The sequence below is a fragment of the Perognathus longimembris genome, chromosome 13 (genome assembly GCF_023159225.1).
Source record: "Perognathus longimembris pacificus isolate PPM17 chromosome 13, ASM2315922v1, whole genome shotgun sequence".
In the NCBI taxonomy this organism is placed as follows: domain Eukaryota; kingdom Metazoa; phylum Chordata; class Mammalia; order Rodentia; family Heteromyidae; genus Perognathus; species Perognathus longimembris.
Window position 1 is genome coordinate 24,062,730 of NC_063173.1, and position 27,093 is coordinate 24,089,822.

At 41.1% G+C, this 27,093-nt stretch overlaps 1 protein-coding gene across 6 annotated transcripts in view; it reads right to left on the bottom strand.

The window, feature by feature from the left end:
* The window catches only part of Sergef (secretion regulating guanine nucleotide exchange factor), a 205,654-nt gene that overhangs the window by 86,734 nt on the left and 91,827 nt on the right, over positions 1–27,093 (bottom strand). The window contains exon 10 of one of the 6 annotated variants that reach the window (XM_048361106.1): positions 815–2,342. The exons of the other annotated variants lie outside the window; for them this stretch is intronic. Coding sequence (XP_048217063.1) covers positions 2,190–2,342 — 153 coding nt within the window. The 3' untranslated portion in view covers positions 815–2,189. Of the gene's footprint in view, positions 1–814; positions 2,343–27,093 lie in introns of those variants that run through there. 6 annotated transcript variants of the gene reach the window in all.

Genomic DNA, 27,093 nt, shown 5'->3' on the forward strand with positions numbered 1-27,093 from the left:
AAGAACTAGAAGCTGAGAGTAGGGTGCCAGACTCTGGATGTTAGAGGATGCTTGCCTCTTTTTCATCTCTACATCTTATTTGATCCATAAAACAGCCACTGGAGACCGGTTTTATTATTTTTTATTTTATAAGTGAGAAAATGGAGACTCTTGGACATTGAGAGCCTGGTCAAAGGTCTGACACTGGTAAACCTTCTGACCTGAGATAAAGAGGCCTGTCCTTTCTTAGCCTGCACTTCGTTCTTCATTGTAAATTAGGCATAGTAATATTTTCCTGACAGGAATGTGAAGCTTGAATGGATCAAGAATGTCAAAGAATTCAACTCAGCTCCTGGTACTTAGAAGCAGCTCAATAAGTATTTCTGCTTTTCACTTCCCTTGACATCTTGCTTGTTTTATATTACAGGGCCTCTGGAAAAAAAACAAAACATGTCTTTATATACAATCAGTAATCAAGGTAATTTTCATTGTTGTGATTTTAAATACTGTGCCTCTCTGCAGCAAGGCTCCCTTTGAGTCAGGTTGTTTCATATTTGAGCAGGCTCCACATCTGCCCAGCTCTCTGCAAGCCACTGGTGTCTGTGGGAAGAAGGATCTTATGTCTAACGTAGATGCCCAATTCCTATAAACGCAATGAGTGCAGCTAAATGAGCAGATGTGTATGGTGGATCAGGTTTGAGGTCAGAAGCAGAGCACAATATTCAAATGTTACAATTGATGGGTCACATGGCGCAGACTGTGGCTCAAACCCATTTACCTCCACAAGCCCATGGGCCTCTGCATACAGACCAAGAGCAGGACTAAGTCTCTTCCTTAGACTCTGCCATACTGAGGAAATGCTAAGTTCTAGTTCTGACCTTGGCTCTTCTCTGGAATTTTAGGCAGCTTTCTGGATGCTCCTTCTTCTTTCATCAGTCCCTGCTCTGCCAAAATGCTCTCTCTGAAGCACATGGTGATTCTTTTATGCTCCATTTATCTAGCCCCAAGTCCTTTGTCTGGTATTAAAGACCTTCCATGGTCATAAACACGGCCCCGTTGCACTTCACCAGCCATTTTCCTCAGTAGTATTATCCACAAAACTATCCCAGCTCCATAGACCCACTCCTCAACATTCCTGACTCATGCTATGCCTCTGGTTCAAGTGTAATGGGGGGAGGGGAGGTAAATGATTGCTAATATAGTCATTGACTATTAAACTCTGTTCTAGGTGCTTCATGCGGATTAGCTCATTATATTTTCATTTTATAGATTAATTGGGGATTAGGGTGGCTAAATGCCCTGACTAAAAGCACATGGCTAGTAAATGGCCAGGCCACTTCAGAAGTAATTGCTCCATCCTCTGGGCCTGCTACAGACAGCACTTACCCTCACCCAGTGAGTGGTTCACACATCTGTCTATTCTCCATCTTACCCAGATTATAATTTGCTTAAGCATAAAGACTGAACCTCATCCAACTCCATCTTTAGTGCTTTGCACAGTGCCTTGCACCAGTGGGTTCTAATCAGTGTTTAGTTGAAGTTACTCATCTATGTTCTTTCTACTACTCTTGCTTCAGAGCCTGATATAGAGGTACTCAGGAAATGCTATATGAAGAATACTGAATTTATCTCTGAACTTCCTCTGTTCCTTACCAGGACCATGCAAACGCTTTGTGCACTGTAACTAATGGTGGAATTCCGAGACTAGATGACCCTTCAGTTGTTCAGAATTTGAGTCCGTGGCTAACGAGAATGGCCTCCCAAGATATGACAGGTAGATCTCCCAAAGCCTCAGGAAAAGTCCCCCTAGTGAGCCCTCAAGGTAGGGAGAGTTAGAAAGTGGGCACTTAGTGTATGGGAGAAGGCAGCATAATACCTTCCTGTTTAGGTTCTGTAACAACAACAACAAAGACAACAGACTTGTCTAACTGAATCATTTGTGCACCTAGGCCCAAGAATCTTTTGTTGTCCTGCAGCTACACGGCTGAAGTCTATACTGCCAGGCAAGAGTCTTTGGTACCTCAGAGACTTATGCACTAAGGAGTTTGTGCTTTTCAATTTAAACAAAACCAAATCACTTAGGTCAGATTCTACAGTTTTATTCTTTCTGGGATTAAAAAGTTGAGAATGGAGATAAGATGTGACTGAGATCAAAGCTAGTAACAAGTGTGCACAGTGTAACAATGAACAAAGCGAATGTCTGGCCAATGTCATATGACCCAGCCTGAGTCCCTGTCCCCCCTCCTCTGCACAGCACCACATATCAGCAGACTGAGGAATACTGCTGTCCTATTTCCAGGGACTATGCCTGGATGAGTGCCTTCATGGGTACCTGCTTGATCAGATGGAACTTTGCAATAGTTCTGGTTCGAAACAAAGCTGCATATTATCAAATTCTGTCCTGGACTATACCTATGTACACACAAAATAATATATTTTAATGAGTGATGACATTTTTATTAAATCAGTATTCAGCTGTTGCAGTACAAAGTATTTTCAATAACATAAGAAGTACCTTGCATTCTCCAGTGCTGTCAGCAAAAATATCTTCCACTCTACATCACATGTGACCTTGCTGCTTCCCTTCAAGGGGTAGGACCTACATCTCCATCTTCTTGAATGGGACTGGGCTCCCTCAGCCACAACATTATAAGCAAAATGAAACTGCTCTCATAAACCATTAAGTTTTTTTTAATTATTAGCATATATTAATTATAAAAATTGATTTCATTATTTTTATACTCAGCTTTATATGATAACTTTTATAATTAACATAATGAAAAATCAGTGAGTTCAGACAAAGATGCACCCAATGTCTTTTAAAAAAACTAGAATAAAAAGTAAAAAAAAATTAGAACAAGTAAAATCCAAATTTGCTGACAGAAAGAAAAATAAAAATCATATATAAAATTAATAAAATGGCAACCAGTGTGAAAGATCAATGAAATTATAAGTTAGGTGTTTGAAAAGATAAACCAAATTGGTGAATTAGCCATATCAATACTGAAGTCAGTAAAATTCAAGCAAAATTAGAGATGAAAATGGACAAATTGCAACAGATACCCTTCCCATGTCATTATTTTCACTGCAAATGCAATTTTTATAGTTTTATAGTATCACAGGCATGTGGCATATTGTGCTGATTCTCTACTGTGGGATACCTAGATTGCTTGGAATATTTTGCCATTATAAATTGTGCACTGATAAATATTCCTGAACAAAAATACCATATCCCTGATCATTGCATTGGCTTTTTTTTTTTTTTTTTGGTACTGGGGATCGAACCCAGGATGTTGCACTTGCTAGGCAAGGCTTTGCCACTGAGCTACATTCCAGCCCCCCCTAATCATTGCATTGGGATCACTCTTTAAAACAGAATCATTGCAAAAGAACTATGTGAACTTCTTTAAAGCACCCATACAATTTGGACAGTATACTTAATAGGGTCATTGGTAAAACATATTACATCCAGAAGAAAAAGAACAAAGTGGAAAAAGGGCAATAATATTGAAATAACAGTATCAGGTAACACATACTGTTTTGTATCCATTAGCTCATTTAGTCTGTGAATTAATCTTACAAGGTTTAGGTAAGAAGACAAATTCCAGAGACATTAACTTGTCTCATATCACAGACAGTAGGTGGCATATCTGAGATTTAAATTCAATTATGCATAATTCCAGAGAATACACCTGATGCTATCCTACATGGCACATAAAAAATAAGGGCAAAAAATAAGAATGCTTCTGGTTTGGAGAGGAAAAGGTTTGGATGGCTTAAGGATAGGACAGAAGAAGTCAAATAGCAGAATGAGAGCAACTAGACATGCTTAACATGTCAAAACACATAAAGATCATTCTAAAGATTAAAATCTACCAAAAATGGAACTTCTATCTCCAGGTGCACCCAATGTAAAACCATAGGTCCTGGGCTGGGAATGTGGCTTAGTGGTAGAATGCTTGCTTAGCATGCATGAGGCCCTGGGTTCAATTCCTCAGCACCACATAAACAGAAAAGGCTGGCAGTGGTACTGTGGCTCAAGTGGTAGAGTGCTATCCTTGAGCAAAAAGAAGCCAGGGACAGCGCTCAGGCCCAGGATCCAAGCCCCAGGACCGGCAAAAAAAAAAAAAAGATACTTTAAAAACAGAGAGCTTTCTCTGGCTGATGACAGAAGGGGAATCTGAAAGATTGGAAATGCACAGAGGCAGCAGCACTGACTCTGAAGCTGAAGAGACCATGGGCAAGGACTGGAGAGCAGCCTCTAAAGGCTAAGAAAAACCCTGGACTCATATTTCACTCCTACAACCTCATGAATCTGAATGAGCACATTCTTCACTCCAGTCTCCAGAAAGGTTCCAGCCCATCTGACATCTCAATTTAGGCTGTGTGAAGTCCTTAAAAGAAAACACAGGGGCTGGGGATATAGCCTAGTGGCAAGAGTGCCTGCCTCGGATACACGAGGCCCTAGGTTCAATTCCCCAGCACCACATATACAGAAAACGGCCAGAAGCGGCGCTGTGGCTCAAGTGGCAGAGTGCTAGCCTTGAGCGGGAAGAAGCCAGGGACAGTGCTCAGGCCCTGAGTCCAAGGCCCAGGACTGGCCAAAAAAAAAAAAAAAAAAAAAAAAGAAAACACAGATAGCTGATCCACCCAAACTTCTGACTTCTACAACTATGAACAGATAAATAGTTGATGTTTTAAGCCATTGATGTGTGACAACTTGTTATGCAGCCAAGAGAAAAATAATATAATGGGGAAATGAGCAACCTATAGGAGAACTATATAATGGAATAGCATCAATAAAAATGTATCAATAAAAAGGAACAAACTACTGAAACATAATGACATGAATGAATTTTGAAAACATCAAGCTAAATAAAAGAAGTGAGACATAAACAGTAAATACTGTATGATTTCACTAATAAGAAAAGCTTAGGCAAATCTGATTATAGTTACAGAAAGCTGAGGTCAGGGTTGGAGTGGACCCACTGACAAGTCCCACCCCTTTCTTGTCTGACTTTTCTACCTCTAGCCCTGGAGGCAGAAGAGACCACTCATAAAACACACCACTGCTCATTTCTTTCTCTTTCTGCCACTCTGACAAGACTGGGGTGCCCACTAGCCCCTCCAGTGTGTAATTTGAAAAATTGAAATAAAGATTCTGAAAGGAAATAGCCAAACTTTCAAAAAACTACACTGTATAAATTTCTCTTATCAAGTTCCTTTTTTTAAAAAAAGTTCCTTTTATGTCATAATTATTATAAGAGGCCATACTGGTAGAGTATGAGTATCCACAATAATTTAACACTGTTTTTAAAAGTACTTTAAATAAGTACCAGGCAGCAATTGTGATAGAGAAACTCGGGAATTCAAACTTTCCATGCCTTTAAACAACGCACAGGTCAACATTTTTTTAATTCATTGCTTGTTCCAGCAACTCTAATACAATACTGCTGCCATAAAGTGCCACCATCAGCCACATGTAGCAGGAATTGAAAAGGGAAGGCTGCATGGCAAGATGAAAAGAATATGGGATTTGTGTTGTAATGACCAACAGCCAGAAAGCTACTGCAATTGTCCAGATGAGAGCAGGTCTAACTTCTGGGTTCATCTGCTATCTGTTATGTGAACTTAGTCAAGTTACTGGAAATTCCTCCTTAATTTTCTCATTTTGCATAACAGGAATTTTAATACTAACTTCACAGTCTATCCTGAGGATTGAGTTTAATTGGCTATATTTAGCATTTTGGATGAAGTAGATGCTTATATGCTGGTTCACTGGTCTTCTTGGCCATTGGCTACCTAATGGCCCAGTAAAACAAAAGGGAAAGTGAGAAATTGTTGAGGGATGGGGAAACATTTTCCCCAAGCCTCTTTTAGCTATCATTAAAAAACATAATTAGAAGGAAGAGGGGGAAAAAATCTCTTCCAAACTTTCTGAATTTCTCTCTGTATGTGTCAGCTATAATTAAAAAAAATTGAGGGCTGGGGATATAGCCTAGTGGCAAGAGTGCCTGCCTCGGATACATGAGGCCCTAGGTTCAATTCCCCAGCACCACATATACAGAAAACGGCCAGAAGCGGCGCTGTGGCTCAAGTGGCAGAGTGCTAGCCTTGAGCAGGAAGAAGCCAGGGACAGTGCTCAGGCCCTGAGTCCAAGGCTCAGGACTGGCCAAAAAAAAAAAAAAAAAAATTGTAGGCAAATAAAACAATGCAGCATCCCATGAACCAACATAAGGATCTTAGACCTCTGAAGGGCACCATCTGACAGGGGTGACAATAGCTCCCCTGTATAGCTTTATATCCCATAGCCTTTTCCCTTCCTATGGTTTCAAATTTTCCTTCCATAATAATATACTCTTAACATTTACTGAATGATATATGCCAAGTACATGGTTAAGAGTTGTAATGGTTTACTTCATTTAACCTCAATAACACCCTATGTTGCAGGTCCAACTATCATTCCTAGTTTATAGAAGATAAAGGTTTGGAGAGGCTCAGCAATGTGTCCAAATCTATACAGCACACCACTCTGTGAAAGATAATATCTCTAGCTGCACCATTAGGAACAAACATGTGCTAGGAGAATGAGAAACCTCTCTGTCCACCTTTCAATTATATCAGACTAGGTAAAGTGAGGGATATACAGTCCTCAGGTCTTCTATGAATATATACTACATGCCAGATACTATGTAGGCACCAGAGACACAGACAGGAAGCAGACAATGCCCTTGCCTTCTAGGAATTAAGAGTAAAATAAGCTAGAGTAACTTCAAACAATATTTTAAGGCTAGCTGAAATATAATGAAGGCAGAGGAAACATCATAGGTAATAGTGCAGGCTCTGGAAAGGACCCAGTACATTACAGCTATTCTTATTTTTTTTTGTCATTTTGTTTTTGTTTCTAAATTATATTTAAGTAGTTATATGAGGGAGGTGCCACTTAACAAAGCACTTTATGAATACAATGCATCTTTTTGTGAGATGCAGATAACCATAAGGGAATACTTGGAAAACTTGTTTTATATTGTCGGCTGGGGGTGGTGGGGTGGGTGGGTCTTGAACTTTGGTCCTGGGCATTGTCCCTGAGATTTTTTGCTCAAGATAGTGCTCTACCACTTGAGCCACATAGCTCCTTTTCCAATAATGCATCTTCATCTTATTCCCCTTCAACTGACCCCTTATATTACTTTTTTTTTAAGCACTGAGTATCTCATTTTTAATCACCAGTTTATAAAAGGTCTCAAAACATTGCCAGAGTTTTCCTTCTTCATTAAATTCCCCTAAGCACTTCTCTTACAACAAACCCCAGCATGTATGGTTGGAATCTGTTCATAAATAAATCCATAAAATATTCCATCAGTGCACAGCAATGCTCTATTTCTCTTCTCATGATGGGAAAACTGACTTCAATTTAGCCTAAGTAAAAACCATGAAGGTAGTCTCAAATATTTCATTGTACAAACAAGAAGCCCAAACTGGTATTAGGCAAGAAAGGGTATTATTCTTAAAACATTAGCAATTTCTGTTCAGAGGATTCCAAACTACTGTGGATTAACACTCTCCCCTCCCCCCTTGTCTCTCTCTCCCCTCCCCTCTCCCATGCTGGATATTGAACCCAGAGCCTTATTATATGTATGCAAGTGCTCTAGCATTGAGCTACATTCCAAGGCCTACACCAACACTCTAATCATTTCAATTCAGCAGCAAAGTTTACCTGGTAAGCATTTTTAATGACCTCTGAAAATAGGGAAGAGATGCAGACACTGACTACAGTTGAAACTAAGATAGCCATCCAAACCTAAAATTTCTAACTATAAAATTTATCACCAATTTAAAAAAAAGATTCTTTTTTTTTTAGCTAGTTTTCTCTTTCTTCCACAACAAACACAAAAACATGCTTATTGGACTGGGAACGTACTTTTAAAAATTTTGTGGTATATACAATAAATTCTTGACTGCAATCTCCCCTACTTCCTTCCTTCATTCATCTATGCCTCTCCTCTTGGCTCAATCCCCCATCTTGCAAGTAATCATCTCCTGATGCTTATTTTGTTGGGCTTTGACCTAGAATTTCTAATTCTTAATACCTATAAAACATTAATCTTGGCTTTGATATCATCTAAATATTTTTAAATTCAATCATTCCTTCCAACAAAGACTGTTTTCTTATAGAAGCTAAAAATCACCCTGGATTTCCTATTTCATATGTGCTAATGGCTCCAGCTGTATTTATTATTTAAACTAACATCTACCTTTTATTCTCTAGTAACCGTTTTAGCTTACTGAGTCAACTGCTTGGCAATTCTATCTAGGGGGTCAGTGAAGTAACCACACTCGACTATGCCCATTGCTTTGTCAACCATAACTGTTCATATAACATGAACATTGATGTTTGTCAAGTATAACTACCAGGTATCCACCCCATATACATAGGTATACTTCTCAGTATTGGAGCATATACTAGAGAGACTGAACTTAGAAATACTAAGGGGCATGTCAGAAATTTGAAAATAAAACAAGATCCATTGGGGATTTCACCTCACTTCATTGTAAAGGTCAGCAAATAAAGAGAATACTGGAAGGGGATACAGAATGGCAGCTGTAGTGGTGACGAACAGTAAGCATGGGTGTAAACAGTTCATCTATGTCTAAAATCCAACCTGCCCCAAACAGAACACATCACTGAACACCACCACTCCCCTTAAGATGCTGTCATCCCCTTCTCCTTTAGTGCCTCTTCTCATTGCCTATGCCCAGCCAGTCACCAAGTGCTGTCATTCTGCATCCTTAGTCCTGCTCTCACATTGCCTCTCTTCTCCATCTCCACGGACACCGTGCTATTCCAGGCATTCAGAACATCTTCACTGTGCGATGGCATTAGTTTCTTAATGTTTCCTCTCTCTGCTGCTTCCAATTCTCTTCAATTCACTGGGGCCCAAGGTAATCTTTCTAAATCTCAGCTCAGACTAGCACCTCCTCTGCTAAAACCCACTAACAGCTCCCCTATGCCTATAGAACATACCATCAATCTTTCAGCCAGACACTTAAGTGTTCGTCTATGAATAGGCTACATACAGCTCTGCTTTACAACCTTATACCCCACTACCTCTTCCACAAGCCCTGTGCTCCAATCAAGGTTAATTGTATACTAATGATCTCTGGTGATGTAAGGGCATTTCCTCTCTAGGCCTCTATTACTCTCACCCTTTCTATCCCTACTTCTTATCTCCTTCTGTCCAAACACTGCTTCTCCTTCATACTCAGTGGAAATTTTATTTCTTCATGAACTCTTCCCTAATCCCCTAGCTAAAAGAAATTTCATCATCCTCAGAATTTTTATAGCTAAGTAACTATAGTTCTCAGGAAAATGGATTTTCCCCCCATATCAGCTATTTATGTCTATGGTTTATCCCTCCTGCTGGTCTAGAGACTCTACTTGTAGCACTATGTCAGTGGCACAGTAGAAGAACACAGTGCTTTTCTTTAGACCTCAGTTTCCACATTTGTAATATGCATGTAACAATCGAACGGGCTGTCAATACGGCTCTGTGGTAGAATCCTAGGTTCACTTTCCAGTACCACTAAACAAAAAAAAATCTCTACCTTAACAGGATTCTTTGAGAGGATTAAATATGATTGATATATGCAACTCTAAAATCTCATTCTTCCCTTTCACATTGTAGAGTACTTGTTAAGCAGAGAAAACCTTGACGCATTACAGCTTTTAAAGAAATGTAACCAAACTGTATTTTTTCAATGGAGAGATAGAAAGTGAATAAAGGAATTTTTTAAGTCATTGAATATGTAAGAGACATGAGTAGCCCAATCTGGCAAGTAAGTATAAGCCATTCATACCAAGGTCTAAGGGGCACATTATAAGACGTAGACTATGTATTATGACAGCTCCTTGGAGTTTTAAGCCCCAAAATGGAGCATTGTTTGGAATCCACCAGTGTACATGGACAAAGGACCAGGAGATCACTAAGAAGCACTTTTCAAGGTCCAGAAAAGAGAACAGAGATACCTGGCTGTGACTGGTAGCAACCACAAGGAAGACACAGGAATAGCTGAACTTGCAAAGCCTGTCCATGGGAAATGATGGCAGAGTTGGGAATTCTTACAGACAAAATGACCAGAGAACTCTCATGAGGCCAAGTTACAGAGGAAACCAGAACTGTGTAACTAGAACAACAGAAAAGCTAGAGATATAGAGGGGTTGTTGGAAGGTGGGGAGGATGTAGAGGAAGCATTACACGATGGAACAAAACAAATTTACTTGTTTGAAGTGTAACACAGGCATGCATAAGGAATTATGGCTTGGTGATTCTAAGTGATGGAGAAGCCATTTAGAGACAAATAATAAAAACCCTTTTGACATGAAGACCTACAAGGATTCACTGAATAAAAGGCATGAGAATAGGATGAAAGTTTCCCACATGTTCAGTTTCCCACTCTCTGGGGAACATGGGAGAAAGACTACCTGCCTACTCAGCAGATGTCACTAGCTAGGGAAGAGGTGACTTCCTAACTGTCTATCCCTATTTATACTGAGTAGGACTGGTGTTCAAAAGGGGGGGGGGGTCTTTAATTATTTGATTAGGGAGTAGATGCTTTCTACAAACTGAGTAAGATTATCTAGAGGGATAAACATGTTTATAATCTAAAATAGCAGGTGGTGGTATTAGGGTCTATTTATTAACTGGGTAGTCATGGGTTAGTCACTAAAATTTTGGGGGTCTTAAATGTTTTATTGGATAACAACAATGACAGCATCTTATGTGCCACAGGAAACCAGGAGATCTGAAGAAGTCTCCAAGCTGAAAGATCTACAGTTCAGTACGTAAATCTAAATTCCACAGTTTTGACTCCGGTCTCTCTGAAACACTGGACCATGACTCATTGCATGGTATGAAGGTGATGAGAAATCTAGCAAAAGCAAAAAATGTAGAGAAGTGGCAGAAATTCCAACTGTCAGGTCCAATAGCAAGAAAATACAGCTAGAATATTAAAGCTGGCCTGGGGACAGGAGATAATTAATCTTCAAGGCAATAAAAATATTTAATTCATTCATCTGAGAGAAATGACAAGAGAAAAGATAGATATTTGCTTTTTCCCTCTCTGTTCTGACAAGGTTGTTCTGGATGGATCATAGAATATCTAATGAACATTTAATATAAAAGCCTGAGATACAAACAAGTAAATGATGAGAGTCCTGGACAGCACGCAGCAGCCGTTGACATTGTAGAGGCTACAACTAGGACAGACATTTCCAGAACAGAGCTGTGGGAAGATACTTGTTTGGAATTATCCAGGTGGCACCAGAATGACAACATAGGAATAGATGCAAGGGAAACTGCAGGGATGAAATCACAGGTTTGCTAACTGAATGGATAGATATGAAAGGAAGGGGCACACTGGGCCTCCTGAGCTTCCTAACTAGCATCAGGTTTGGGTGGTCATCAAAGAAGGCACTGGACAGACAGAGAGAGAGAGGGAAAAAGAAGTCTCAGGCTCTAAAGGTGGTCTTAAAGGACAATACAACAGTCATCGGCAGTGAACACTACATCCCTCCTTCGCCATAGCCTTGTAGGCCTTAAAGGCACGACCACAAAGTGTCTGATGAATCAGCCTCAGCTGCTTTGCATCTAGAAACAGAAGTGGGAATCTAGGACTAGGGGAATAGATCTGAGGAAGAGGAGGCTGGGATAACAGCAAAGCTGGATGAAAAGCAGAAGGTATAAGAAGCCCGTGATCTTTGACATAGGCTATTTTGGTGAATCATGTAGTTTCTTCCTCAGAGGGCTAAGGAGGGTTCAAAAAACCAGAGAAGCTAGAACTAAGGCTAAGAACCAAGGCTAGAACCAAGAACATAGGCCATAGCCTGACCCAGGAGAGAAGAGGTGGCATTCTCAAAGAAAAAAGTTTGTGTTCTCCAAGCTATCTTGGCAGCTGCCAAAGCAAATGGTGTGGACTAAAGGAAACAAATGATCAAGGTCTCAGTGTCCTTGATGATAGAGGCCATGGCCAAGCACAAGTTCCGTTAAGACTGTCCAGAGGCCCCTCCACTGGACCAGAATGAGCCCTACTCTTCCTGGGGTTCTCCATTGTAACTGCAGATCTGCCTTTTTCTTCCCTTTATGTAATCCTTCAGCAAAGACCAAACTGCAAATTCCAATATCTCTCCAGAAATTCTCTATCCTTTCTAATTGTTCCTATAAACTGACTCAAATGACAAGTCCTGATTTCATCGCAAAATAAGAATATATGGAAGTTTCTGTGAATGAGCCAGCGTCTGAATGGAATCCTACTTGGATATCACGAAATTTTCCTTCCTCTCTCAATGTGTAAATACCCATTAGATTCAAGGCACTGATTTGCAAGTGGATATAACCTTCTAGAACCAGGGAATTATGAAGAGGCATTATTTAAAACCACCTCCTCTGACCCCAAATACAGCACAGTACGGTGTACAACACAGCATACAAAATAAACTATTTGAAGACTGATAGGTCTGTTCTTACTACCCAGTTCCCAGGGTCACCAAGGCCTGATTTTCACAGCCAGAATGTCTCACAAAAATTCTAATGGGCTTTTTTTCTGTTCATCCCACTTAACTCTAGTCAGAGACTACTTGACATTTGAGTTATCAAGTGTCTTCCAAAACATGTTGGTCTTAAAGTTGGCCTTGAAAGATCCTGCACAAATGGTTCATTTGATCAGCAAATTTTGGTACACCTTTAAAAAATGGATAGGTACACAGCTCTTCATTTTAGCATATCAATACTTGTTTCAAACATAGCATTCTTCATCCTGAATTGAGACCATCCAAAGATCTAAGAAAAATTATTAGAGAGACTGTTTTTATTCCACCTTCCAATTTCTCCACAAAGGGGAAAGGGATGTAGAGAATTTAAATGTTCTAACAAAACTTGTCCTAAAACAAATCTTAGTAAATTCAAGGACAGAAGGATCCAGAGCTCCTTCCCTAAATGTACACTTTAACTAGTGGAGACACGATAGGATAGCTCTGAAGTCACACACACAGAAGCCAGAATATGATGACAGGAGTAGCCCGGAGAAAGAAGGGCATGTTCTTAGATCTCAATTAGAAATAAGGACAGGAGCTAGGTGCTGGTGGCTCATGACTGTAATCCTAGTACCTCAGGAGGCTGAGATCTGAAGATTGAGATTCAAAAGCCAGTCTGGGAAGGAAAGTCAATGAGACTCTTATCTCCAATTTACCAATAACAACAACAACGCCAGAAGTAGAAGTGTGGCTCAAATAGCTAAGCTTGAGTAATGCCAGGCCCTGAGTTCAAGAGCTACCCCTGGGCAGGCACTAAGCAAGAAAAAGGAAGAAGGAAGAAAGAGGAGGAGGAGGAAGAGAAGGAAGAGGGGGAAGAATGGAAAAGGAAGAGAAGCAGATGGAGAAGAAAAAAGAGAAGGAGAAGAAAAGAAATAAGGACCCACACACAAATGAACATAGTGTGGTTAAAATTACACTAGGCTAGCCAAGGTTCTAGCCCTTTTCTCTCTGTACCTTCATCTGCTCATCTATAAAGTAAATAGCGAGATCCTAGCCCCAGACTACCATGGAGGTCTCCAGCATTCAAAAGCAGTCCCAGGCCAGCATGGCAGGCTACAAGCATTCTCCCCTCATCTTATACCTCTCTGGGCCTAAGCCATCACTCAAAGCCTATCTCAAATGGTGCTGCCTTCAAGCAGCTTCATCTGAGCCTCCTGGCATAAATCACTCACTCCTCCTTCTAAGAGCTCCTGACTTGTTCCAGTGTTTTTAGCACTGGGACTCTGAGAGGAGAATGGGACACAGTGTGGAGGGGGAGGAGAAAGTGAGAAAAGGAAGAGAGAACAGGAGACAGGCAAACTGCAGCACTGCTGATCCACTGGTCATCGTTGTATAGAACTTCCAACCTAGCTTCGGCTTCCTGATAGTGCCTGCCAAGAACTACCTCTGGAAAGCCAAAATATTCTATGATAGAGAATACCAGTAGCTACTGAAGATTCTATCTGAAACCCTTCTTATTTTTTAATTGAGAAAAGGCTAGCCCTGAGCTGGCAAGAATGAAAGCTTTGCCATCTATAGAGAAACAGGAGGCAAAATGGCCACAGGAACAATCACCTGCAAGAAGGGGAGGGGGGAGGCTGCAGCACTGAGCTAAGTGGGGGTGGGGAGCTCAGTGGCTCAAGCTCTAGGAAGACAGTGCCATGCTGTGGCCACCTGCCGCCTCTGCGTCGTCTTCCACAGCCTCTGCAGGTACTGAGGCCTGTTTCCTGACCCAGTTTTCTCCCTCAGCTCTATTTAGCTGTTCGCTAGCGATGCTCCCGGCATGCCAATCAGATACTGCAGCCAGCAGTGCAGTTTGTTACAACAAATTCACAGTTCCTAGTAAATTCGGTGGAAAAGTACTGTGTTCAACAGCCTAATTAAACTGACGTAATTTCCACAGCCATACAATTTCATCAACTAAGAAAAAGAACACACTGAGGGAAGAAAGAAAAAGGAACGAAATCACGACTTTGAGATGTGATGAAACTGAGTGTGATTGCAATGCATTTAGAGGATGGTTCTGTTTGGTGTCCTTGGAGCCAAGCTCTGGACTAGGACTGAGACTTTTGGGTGTAGAGGGAAGAGCCCCTATGCTGACAAAGTCTATGGGCTGCTTCACCCTCCCTCACTCTGTGACCTTGGACGAGCTATTCCCAGTCTCTTAAGGAAATATCAAACTAGACTGCCATTAAAACAACCTGAGCATCTTATTCTCCAGGCTGTCAAACTGTCAAACTTATGCAAAAAAAAAAAATCATGTTCTCTCATTGGGCTAGTAGAATAAGAATTGAACTACGGGGCCTCCATGCTGGTTCCAGTTCTGCTACTAGCTCATTGTGACCTTGGGGAAACCACACAATCCCTAGACACTTCAAAGTCTTCGTCAGAATGAGGAGGGTGAACTGAATGGACTGTAATGGTCTATTTTATTCTATAAAAGGTTGATCAGCACTGCCAGAGGGGACAGTTCCAAATGTCCCCAACCTGGAGCACTTCACTCTGCTCACATTGAGCTTTCTCTTCGCTTCATGGGAACTAGTTACATGTTCTTTTCCCACTGTGTTGAAAGAGCTAACCTAAAAATGCAAGAAAGATATTGCCTCTTCTTCCTTGTGAGATAACTCAGCAAATAAAGTCACCCTTCTTCTCTATGACTGGAAGAGAAGAGGACATCTCTCTCTATGTAGATGGGCAGTAAGGATGACCAAGGGATGCTAACGAGTGCCCTTGGGTTGTCAACTGAAAATGGAAAGAATGTCCCAGATATTGATCAGTTGATGATAAAGGTAGGGTTAGCCAAAAGGAGATGGCTCTCAGAGCAAGGATAGGTTAAAGTAATGTGGTTGGCTAAAAAGAACCAATCCTGGTGCGCGCGTGCATGCACCATCCACTACCATATTGAATTATAAAGGGCTCCCGATTTCCCAGTCTCCTCAATCATGTTGTAACCTTTTCGAACCTTCAATATGTAAACACAGCACATCAGTTTTCAGAAAATGTTTGATAAATGAGTACTGAGTAAATAAAATAGGAAAGTGAGGCTACCTTATAACAGGGGAGCCTTACAACTAGAAAAAAGCAAGACTGACAAAAACTGAGAAATATGGAGCAGATCAGGAGACAAGGTAGGGTCTAAAATTCAGAACAAGGACAAACATGGCCTTAGGAAAAAGGAAAGAAGAAGCCAGTAGGAACTTTAACTACAGGAAGTAGGTGGGGTTCCACAGTCGATGGGAAGAGCCTTGGAGTCTATAAGAAACAAATTCTTGCTGGGATCCATAGAATTTCCCAAAGATTAAAAAAGTATAGAAGCAGCAAAGAAAGTAATAAAGAGTTTAGCCTAGGATTGCAGAAAAGACCTAGGGTGAAAGCTAGAATAATCCTAGATATATCCAAGAGAAGATACTGGAAGTGCAATGGAAAGAAGACAGGCTTTGAAGTGAGCCAGCTCCACCACTCACTAGCAATGTGACCTTGAGCAAACCAAATCTTTTTCCTTCTCTAGGAATCTTAGATTCTGCCTTGGTGAAGTGAAAACATACAATATCTATTTCATGGAACCATTAAAAGAAACATACAAGACATATTTTACTTAGTAAATGCCATTGCCTTGGGGATTTTTTGTTTGTTTGTTTGTTTTGGTTTTTTACAGATTTTTTTTCCCCAGAGCTGAGGACCAAACTCGGGGCTTTGTGCTCGCCAGGCAGATGCTCTTCCGCTGAGCTAAATCCCCAGACCCTTTACTTAGTAAATGAAAGGAAAATGTCATTGGCACCTATTACTATGAGCATCGAGCAGCAGCAGTTTCTTTTCTGTCCTAGGGCATCCAGTGCTTATGAGTTACTCTAGATTCCTTGAGACCAGGAAGAATGCATATCTACGAAGGAAAGAACTCCATGACACAAGGGACTCAATATGTTACCATTCTCATTAGAAGGCGCTACTAGAAAAGACAATGCTAGTCCAGAAGAAAGGCACTAATAATGAATTTTGCAAAATGGACCAGGGCCCAACTTGGGGTGGCACAGAATATTATTTTGGGTAAGCACCTGTCAGGGTATGGGTCTCTTCCTGATTATATAGCCAAGGTATCATTATGCTATAAGGATTGTAAAGAGACAAATCAGAATTATGTCTGTAAAGAATAGATGTACAAAATGTTGCCTCAAGAGTGATCATCCTGATTATCTCTCTCAAACTGGAGAAAGAGAGAAGAAAAAAAAACTGGAGAAAGAAAACATTTATCCAGGAGGACAAAACTAGGATCTCCAATTTTGAACACAAAAACTTCAGATGCCCAGAAAGAGTTCCCAAGCAAGTTTTCAATATATATGCCTTCTACAGAGACAGGAGGTTGAGGCTGGAAGGCAGAGAGCTAAGCCAAAGACAGGAGAACTGTGTCCACCCTTGTGGTAATGGGCTGGGCCAGATGGATTGATATTTCTCCTGTCTATCTACTTCCTTCTCCTTTTCTTATTGTTTGTCAGACAGGAATAATGCAGTGCCAGCCTGTACCAGCTATTTTCAAGGGACTCAGAAAAAGGTTTGAGTCCAAACTTGTGTGTTAGTGGAGGACCACAGTCCTGTCAAACACCAAAAGGGAAGTGAAATCAGAAGAATAAAATAGGGACCACTTAGAAAATTTCCCTCTAGGGCTACATCTTGTAAGCTTTAGGCTGTTTATTTTTTTTAATAATGTCATAACTGATATGAATTTGTTTTATTGCATGAAGCCACCCTAAATATTTTGCAAGTCATATTGAATTTATTCACTCACTCATCTTTTACTGAGCACCTTCTGTATATCCAGTGTAGGCAAAGGGAGAATTTTTTAAAAAGCAGAAATGACACATGCTCTCACAAGTTGTCTCATACAGACAGGGAAGAAAGATGGTATGCATAAAGCTACTTTAAAAGAAAAGAACAAACAAAGCAAAACCAAATCCATGATTCAAATGCACTAATATAAAAATCAGTGCTAGGGAAAGGTGGCCAAGAGGGCCTTATGGGTTTAGATGGGTGGAAAAGATTTTACAGAGTAGAAGAACCACCTCCACCGGACCTCAGAGAAGATGTAACATTTAAATGAAAGGTGGGGAGAACTAAGAGTACTTCAAGACTGTGGCAGCATTCCTTCATTCAGTCACTCCATTACTGAACTTCTGAACTTCTTACTTACTGAACTTCTATTCTGTGCCGGACCTGGTACACTTGAGCTGAATAGGAGAGGAAAAAAAACAAAACCAGCAAACACTTCTGGAGAGTTTAATATGTGATAGGTACAGTTTGCGGCACTTCACCTGAATTAACTCTCTTAATCAATAACATAGTGTTATGAACCAGGATTCAAGCCTAAGCTGTCTGGTTATGAGAAATTTTGTTTTTCACAGTTTTATTGAGGTAAAATCAACAGATGTTTAATGTATGTAATTTGAGAAGTCTTGACATATGTATATACCCAGCACAGTCCCCACCACACTTAAGACAATAAGCATATCTAGCACTGAAGTTCCCTCTTGCAACTGCCCAGTTTTCATGACCACTAACAAGTCAGAAACAAGGTAGAAAAGTAGCATGGCACTAGGCTGAGGTTTAAAAGATTAAGACTTTAATTTTGGATGTAATAAATTAGCATTTACATTTAGTAAATAGCCAGAAGGAGGAACCAGAGAGGGGCTTGGTGAATAGAGATGGGAATACTCACTTCAGAGTCATCAGGTAAAGATGAAAGGAAGGCTTTTTCATCTGAGGGAAAACACACATGGAGAAGAGAAGTAAACTGAATAACTTAACAAATAAATTTAAGAAGTTAACTGAAATTTAAGAAATAAACTGAACAGCTAATGTGTGCCTCGTAGTGTATTGGGTAGTTTCTTAATAAGTGACCATTCCATCTTCAAATAATCCTATTAAATTACTAATATATCCTCATTTAATGGATGACAAAAGTGAGATGCATAATAAAGGACTTTCCAAGATTCCCAACCTGAATAATAAAGAAACCAAAACATGAGCTCTCTGCCATGTGCATATACAAACATTCTATCTAAAGCAGCCCTGAAAAGTGGCCTCCTGGCTCTTGCTTAAACAAGTCCCAGCCTTCGTGATTTATATCTAAATAACTACAAAATAATACAGATACAAGTCCCAGTTTTTTCATCTGTAAAATAGAGCAATAACTGCTGCCCTAATTAAGTCACAGTATTTTTATGAGATTCCAATGAGGTAAAGGGTGTGGAATCGTCTAGGAAACTGTGAAGTCTGTACATATTTCAGAGACTGACATTCTTTAACACCTGATTGTGAATAAGGTTGGCACTGGCTAAACAGACAAAAGAAGGAAAAATATATCTGCACTAGCAACTCTTGCTTGCTGTCCCTTTGGACAGTATATGACCCTAGGGATGTACTGGCTACCAGCAGCATCTGGTCAAGGGCAAGTGATCCTCTTTGTACAAGCCTGTATCAGCAACACTAGAACCAATCATCATCCTCCATCCATCAGCCACACTTTCTCCAGCAGCACATACATACAGTGTCTTTGTCTATGCAGATGCCCTGCACTCCTAGAAATATCAACTGTTTGCAAATAAGCATTTTACCATAAAACTACTAGAAATATATCCTTGGCCCCTGGCCCCCAGCATAGCTCAAAGCTATCTGGTTTGGTGTAGGCTAGCCACATTAAGCCATTTTAGAAATTAGCAGCTTCAGATCTAGTGGAGCTACCCTCACTCATGGTGCTACAATTAGCTAGAGAAGAAGCAAGGTCTCACATGCATATGGTAATATTAAGACCACAGAAACCTGACTCCATGATAGCTTGGGATTGTAATAATGCTCTGGATAAAAATCTATCATTTCAGGAAGGAGACCTAGCTACATTATCAGTATCAGCCATGCACAGGAAATGGCTGGGCCAGGAATGCCAGTGCAGTCTGCCTCCCCTGGCTTCATCAATAGGCTCTGTTCACTTCAATGGTAATAATTCCACCAAGCTGAAGAGAAAGAGAGAGAGAGAGAGAGAGAGAGAGAGAGAGAGAGAGAGAGAGAGAGAGAGAGAGAGAGATTGGTGGTTGAAAAGTGAGTAGGTCTTATAGCCTAGTTTTACAAACTCAACCTTAGCACTTCTCTCTACCACCCATGATGGATCTCTGAGCTCAGTCCATGCTATGTAGGTCACAGAAGCTACCTGTCAACTGGCTTCCCTACCCCTTACCCTCCAAATTAGCCTCTGACAGTGACCAGGGAAATCTCTGATCAGGTTACTTCTCTTTAAAAAAAAATTCACAGGGGGTATGAGGGACAAGGTAACAAACAGTACAAGAAATGTATCCAATGCTTAACGTATGAAACTGTAACCTCTCTGTACATCAGTTTTATAATAAAAACTTTAAAAAAAATTCACAATTCTTACTGACTACATAACTGAATGGAGCCCAAATCCTGTTCCCTTGCATTCAAAGCCATGAGCACAGGTGGCATCCAGAAACCCATTTAAACAAGCTTTCCGCGTGATTTGGGAGCAATGCTTTCAGGAAGTGGCACTATGGTTCAAGTGGTAGAGTGCTAGCCTTGAACAAAAGAAGCTCAGGGACAATGACCAGGCTCTGAGTTCAATCCCGGGGGGGGGGGGAGGAGACACAGAGAGAGAGAGAGGACCAATGCTCTAATATTTTGCTTCTCGGAGCAAGGTTCCTGGATCTGCAGCATGAAACTGTTAGGAACCTCATGATTTAGTAGGCCCTACTTAGACCTACTAAGTCAAATTTTGTACTTTAACAAAGCTCCCATTGATCCCTTTGCTCTGTATCAGCTGAGCTGCACTGCCCCAGTCTAGCAGAACTTTGGACATATATGAGGCGACCACTCTTGCCACTAGGCCATATTCCTAGCCCAACTTTGGACATATAAAGGGATCTAAATTTACTATTGTTTTGATTGTTAAGTGTTATTTAGATCCTATACATAGGATACCCTGTTCATCATCATTAAGTCTAGTGGCAGGTGTTTTTATTCCTGTTTTACAGTCTTAAAAACTATATTCAGTAAAGTAACTTGACAAAGGTCACCTCACTATGAAAATGGTAGCATCTGTTTCCTCTATGTCATCCAAAGTCTGTATTCCTTTTCTCATGTGCTGGTACCTAAGGGTAGTGTTTGACGGCCTATGGGCTAAGCAGACACTATTGGACTATAGTTACAAATGGAGCACTTCAAAAGAAGCACTTCCAACTTATGAATGAGCAACTCCCCCAAAATGTGTGTTTCTACATCAGATATCTAAAACTAGTAATGATTTGCAACTTCTTATGTGAGAAAATGAATTCTGAGCCCAAATTATAACACCACCTTCTAGGTCAAAACATGCAGGCTCTAAGAACTTAGAACTTCATTCAAATCAGCATTAGAGAAAGCACTCAAGGCAAATATCTCCCCAGATGCTATGGCACTGGAAACATCCATTCATTCCCTCCCTCCCTCAGAGATTTATTGAGTGCCTCCTCTGGCAAAGGTGCTGTGCCAGGTGCTATGGATGCTAAAAGATAAAAATAATCTCTGATTCAAGGAATTCATAATCCAGTAAGAGAAATAAGCAGGAACACACACACACACACACACACACACACACACACACACACACACACACACACCTAAAATACAAGGTGGAAAGCAGTCACTGGCAAAAGAGAAAAGCTAGAGGAGTTCAGAGAAGTGGAAGATCATTTAGGAACAGGGGATCAGAGAAGATTTCCCATAAAGATGACACCTAAGGCTAAGTCTGGAAGGAACATGCAGAGCATGGACTACACAAATTGTCATTCCTGGCAAAGGAAGAGTGTGAACAAAGGTGGGGAAGTGTGAAAGAGAAGATCATGTTATAGAACTGCAAGCTGTCCCCTTGCCTGAGGCAAATGGCTCCCTTAATGTGAGTGCAGGAGATGAAACTAAGCTAGGTCTGTCCCAAAGCTGGGACAACTCAAAATGCTCGGTTGAGGAGCAGAACTTTACTTAGTACATATATAGAAAATGGCTTCATATTACTCATCATATTACATAATAAATCATCGAACCCCAAATCATTTCTGAAACAGGCTAGGATAAAAACAACATTTCTGAATTGGCTCTATAATTATTTTCAAGTCTGTTTCCTCCATTAGACTGCATTCAAATGAATGTGCATTAGATGCTCAAAAGATGCTAAATGTGTGAACAAATGAATGAAAGAATGAGTCCACTGATGAGCAGCTGAGAGGTTATGACAGGAAAGAGATGGTTCATATTGCATCATAGCCTGGATAAGAAGGAAGAGAGAAGGAGGGTGGTATCAAAACAATTGGAGGCCAAAGACCTAATGGCTATGGGGTTGGTTCTACTGGCAGGGGAGAAGCTACCAACGAGGCTAAAGAGAATAGGAACAAGGAAGAAAAGGAAGAGAGACATAGCTATAGGACACAGTAAATGACTGGTAAAGCAGGGTGAAGGGAAGACAAACATCCAGTTTTTACTGAATTATGGAGCTAGCTGAGTGGCTGGGGCAGTAATAGAGATACTGGAAAAATGAGAAGTCAAAGGAATGAGGATGCTTACAGATGTCACTTCATTAAGTCATTACAACCTAGGGGATATGACTGCCATTCTCTCTCCCTAAGTCCTCTTATTCTCAACAATGATGCCTCTACTTATGCCAGGCCAGTTTCCTTGCTGTTTCCTGAATGTGCCAGCCATGTTCCCACTTTAGCATTCTTCCTCAGGTACTTCTGAGGCTGAGTCTCGCTGATGTTCATGTCTTCATCACTACCTCAGTGAGGCTATTAAAACTGTAGCCCACATTTCCCTAGACACTCTCCAGAACTACCAAAAGCCCTTATCCTGCTCTCTTACCTTCTTACAGTATTCTAACATATTATTTTCTTACTTATCATATCTAGGTTTAAGATCTGTCTCATTAAAATGTACATTCCTTAAGAATGGCTCACACAGTGTCTGGCAAATAATGCCTATATGCAATAAATAGTTATTGGAGGCATTATCTACATTTTATAGATCAGGAAACAGGTACACAGAAGGAACAACCTTTCCTTAAAACAACACAGTTGCTGGTCAGTGGTGGCAGCCTTGATTCAAACACAGATCTTTCCAACTCCAACTTCTACCTAGCTTATCTCACTTTAGACATGCCTAAGAGTGAGAGGCCAGTGGCCTACCTGGGAGGTAGTGATGTAAGATAAGAGCCAACAGCAGCTCGCCCCTACAAAGTCTTGGCCTGCCTGGACTTGACCTCAGTCCTGAAATGTATGCAACCTGAAAAGCAGTTATTCTGACCAGAGAATCACCAAGAGAAGGGATGGTTTCATTTTCTCTGTGCACATTTAAAGAATCAGGCCAGCTTCTCTGGTGAAGCAGCTCCTAATTTTTCCAGCTGCCTAGATTGTCAAATTACAAACTTATCTTCAGTGGAATGTATTTAACAAAGGGACATGGTCTATTTCCCTTTTTACCACCCATCCAGTGGATCTGCTCTTGGCTTAATTGCTATTCCAATCCCCCAGCATAATCCATATATCACAAGGCTCACACTTACAGTGCAGTACATTAATATGCCAGAGCTGCTCAAAATAAACGGGTTTGGCAAAGCGTAATTATTTCCAGCAAAAGAGTCAGTTCTGCATTTTGACAGTCATCTGATACATTATTGTACTCAGTGCTAAACTGTGAATCCGCAAAATTAAAAGAAAGCATTTTTAAGGTTCAAAAGTACTCATTATTAAATTATACAGCAGATCATTTCTGATGAGTCAGTTCAAAAGCAGAAAGACAACAGGAAAGACTGCAGGAAGCTCTAGTTCTCTGACATCCACAGTCCAGGGCTGCTGTGAAGATTAAATGAGATAGCATGTACACAACACTATCCCAGTGCCTGAAACAGAATAATACATATCTATTTTCATCCTTAATTATTATTGTTATTTTTCCAGTAGCAAAACTTCCAAACCCCTCAATTTGCTCATTTATTTATACATTCCCCATGATTCTCTCATCCCTAAAGAACTCTCAGTCCACTGGAGAAAAGGCAAGCACACAGGGGGATGAATACCAAGGGAGAAACAGGGCTGTAGGGTGCAGAAAACATGCCCTTGCCTCAAGGAGAACAAGACCCAACCTGCACTAGACAGGGAAAGCAGAGGGCAACAGACTGTGGGGAAAGATGAGGGGCAAACAGACAGTTTGAAAGCTACAAAGAACACGAGACTGGGGTGATTAGAAACAGCCTAGGATGGCGGATGAATGGAAAATAACTAACATTATTGAGACTATCTCAGTCTCTCACTTTTGTGTTCAATCAGTGCCTAAGTCAGTGCTGAGTGTGTCTCCACAGCCCACCTTGCCTGTTGAAATTCCTATTAAAGTGATGGCTAGCCCTACCCACCCAGCCTCATATGTAGTCTCCAAGATGAGATAGGTAAGGTCTCTCTTTAAAAGATGACTTGACAAAATCCAAGCTCGCATGTGGCAGCCTCTGACATGCTGAATCAGCTGCACTTTAGGAAAGAGAGTGTCCTTGAGAGGCAGGGAGTGTCACTTACTCTCAGAATCGCTCCTGTCCATGAAGGACAAACTGTGAATCGTTTAACACTGGCCTTCAATTATTAAAGGAGCCCAAATGAAGTATGACAGTAAGACAGATCATATTCAGAGAGGGCCCTGGCAGGCTGAACTAAGAAGGCTTGGGCATATTCATCAAGGTGCCATACACACAGAGGAAGTTCAGCATCAGATGGTTACCCAGAGCTTTAGGACAACCCCAGGAAGAGACAGTCATGCTCAGTGCAGGGGAATGAAAGGGAAAAGAATCCACCTCTTTACAGAAAACATTTTCTTCTTGAGATAACACTGCTTATGCTGGCCAAGACCTCATCAACAAATTTAGTTCCATGTGGGGCTTCCTGTGGGGTATTTAGGACTTCATTCAGTTGTCTCCCCTGGAGGACTTACTCCCCTGGATACAAGCAGCTCTGGAATCTTTCAGTCTCAGTTTCTCCATCCATAAATGTAAATTCGTGAGGTTGTAAAAATTAAATACTGGGTACTGGGCACAATACACTGAAAACAAACATGTTCATTTTGTACCCAACTCCCTTTATTCCTTCTCATTATGTCCCCCAAAACTAGAATGGGTTCTAACTGGGTACTGGAGTCACTTCTTGATTATGGATGAAAACCCTCAGACTCAGCCGGGCTTGGTACTAACTTCTACCTGAGGTCTTCCTACCGGGAAACAAGCAGGGACAGGATGGCAGGGCCAGCCCTTTCACATCCCTGGCAGTCCACCTCACATGCTTATACTTCCACTTGTACCTCTGTCTGCCTGACCCACCTATGAGGTCTGCTGTTTCTCTGTCCTTGCAACCTTCTCCTCTTCCCAGATGATTCCTATCTATGGGTCTACTTCTGCCATCACCACTAGCTCTATCCTGGATTCTGTCCCTCTCTGGTTTGGGCTTTCAGAACCTAAGTCCATGAACAGCAGTGGACCACACCTCGGTGCCCTGGACTTTGGAAGCAACACAGGATCCAGCACACAGCAAAAGCTGGCCAGAGTGCTAGGGTGAGAGAAGCACTGTGCCAGAGGGCCCAATGCTGGGATATGTTCTTAGAAGTTCTGTCTTGAGGCCAAGAAAAAATTTCCTAGGATGGAAACACTCCAGGAAGCCTAGGCAATGACAAATGAGCTGAGCACAGACAATCTCCAGAGACTCCTATACTCCAGAAGCCTTTACGCTCTCACAAACGTTCCTTACTCTGAGAACTGTGTATGCAAGTGGGGCCTGGACCAGGGTGGAGATAGTAGATTCCAGGCTCCTGAGAGGTGCCATAGACTATGAGCATTTAGATCATGAGGCAAAAGATGGCTGAGATTTTGAGTCCTGGTCACAGGATACAGCACTGAGTATGAGAGATAAAAAGGTGAGGGTCTGCACAGCCCCTCACTCCCCTAGCCTGGGCAGTCCCACCTCTCAGTTCCCATAGCAGAACACCCTTATCGCTGCACTCAGCATCCTGGATTGACACCCTGACTTATCCCATCTGCCCATTAAATAGCAAGCCCCCTGAGGGAGCACTGTGTCATAATGGATGTTGTAGCATGTAGCACAGTCCCTGGCACAAATCCCACGTCTACCAATTACCACCTCTGCCAAATCATTTAAACTCTCTAAGCCTGTGTTTCCTAGTTTGTAAAGTAGAGATAATAATAACCTCTACACTCAAGGAGGAGGAAATGAGCAAACATATGGAAAGCCTTTACTTAGCCAAGTGTCTGACTAGAAGTCAGTACTCAACGATAGTGGAATGAATGAGTTTGATACAAGGAATTTGGGTAAGAGAAATAAACATTCAAACAAATGATTACAGAGTTGTATAGTGAATAACATAGTAGGGATACATCTGTACCACAGTGATAGCAGAATATAGAGAACACACCAACATTTTGCCTGGGAATATATAGAAAATATAACAGAGGGAATTTGCTAAAATTAGAAGAACTAAACCCAGGCTAAAGAAGGGCATGTGCAAAGATAGAACCTGTTGTGTTCATAAACAACATATCTGGTTACAAGCAGAGACTAAAGAATAATGGCGACACATCAGGGAGAAGAATCACTAAGAGCCCAACACTGCTCTGCCTGCTCTAACAGGGAACAGCTTTCCCTGGAAAGTCGCTGAGGATCAACTATAGGGTTCTAATAAGGGAATGACAGGAAAGAGATAATATCGAACCACTACTTGGGTGGCTATGCAGAAGACAGAAAAGTGGACAAAACTGAAAAAAAAAATTCTGGACAGTGAGTTTGATTTGGATGGAGGGGAAAGCAATGGTGATAGAGTAAAGGGTGGGGAGAGAGCAGCCAGCTCAAGAAGCAAGGCAGAATCTGAGTGTCAGCAAAACTGCAACTGGCCCACGGCAATGTCATGTACGATACAAGACTATGAATACAGTAAACCAGCCTTTCTCTACATTTACTGCCTTACAATTTGCGCAACCATGCAGGAGAAAAAAATGTGGAAAATTCCAGCTGAAAGCTCAGGCCAGAATGAACAGGCCCAGAGGTCACAGTCCCCACTGATGATTGGACAAAACCACCTACAGCAGGCCTGGATCAGGGCCAGCACTTTTCCACTTATATGCAAACTCAGGGCCCAAGTTCCAGGGACAAAACCTTTCAGGTGTACTTTGTTTTTGTTTGTTTTTTTTCTAGGACATTTATAGGAATCCAAAGTCTTCAAAGTACTTCAGGGAAATGTCCTGTATTTGTTTATAAAGATAAACAATAGCTTCTTTGTCCTACAAGCTTGGGCACCAAATTAGTTAGTTAATTAAAAATTTTTTTTAAATCACCAAGCCTCTAAGGTCTCAGAAATCTGTCATCTGAAATTCTGTCATATACATTTACATAGCAAAAGAGATATACTACTGTCCAGTGAAAAAAGCTTCATTTTAATGGCCTTCTATAGGGCAAAGGGGAAGACGGCAGGGAGGG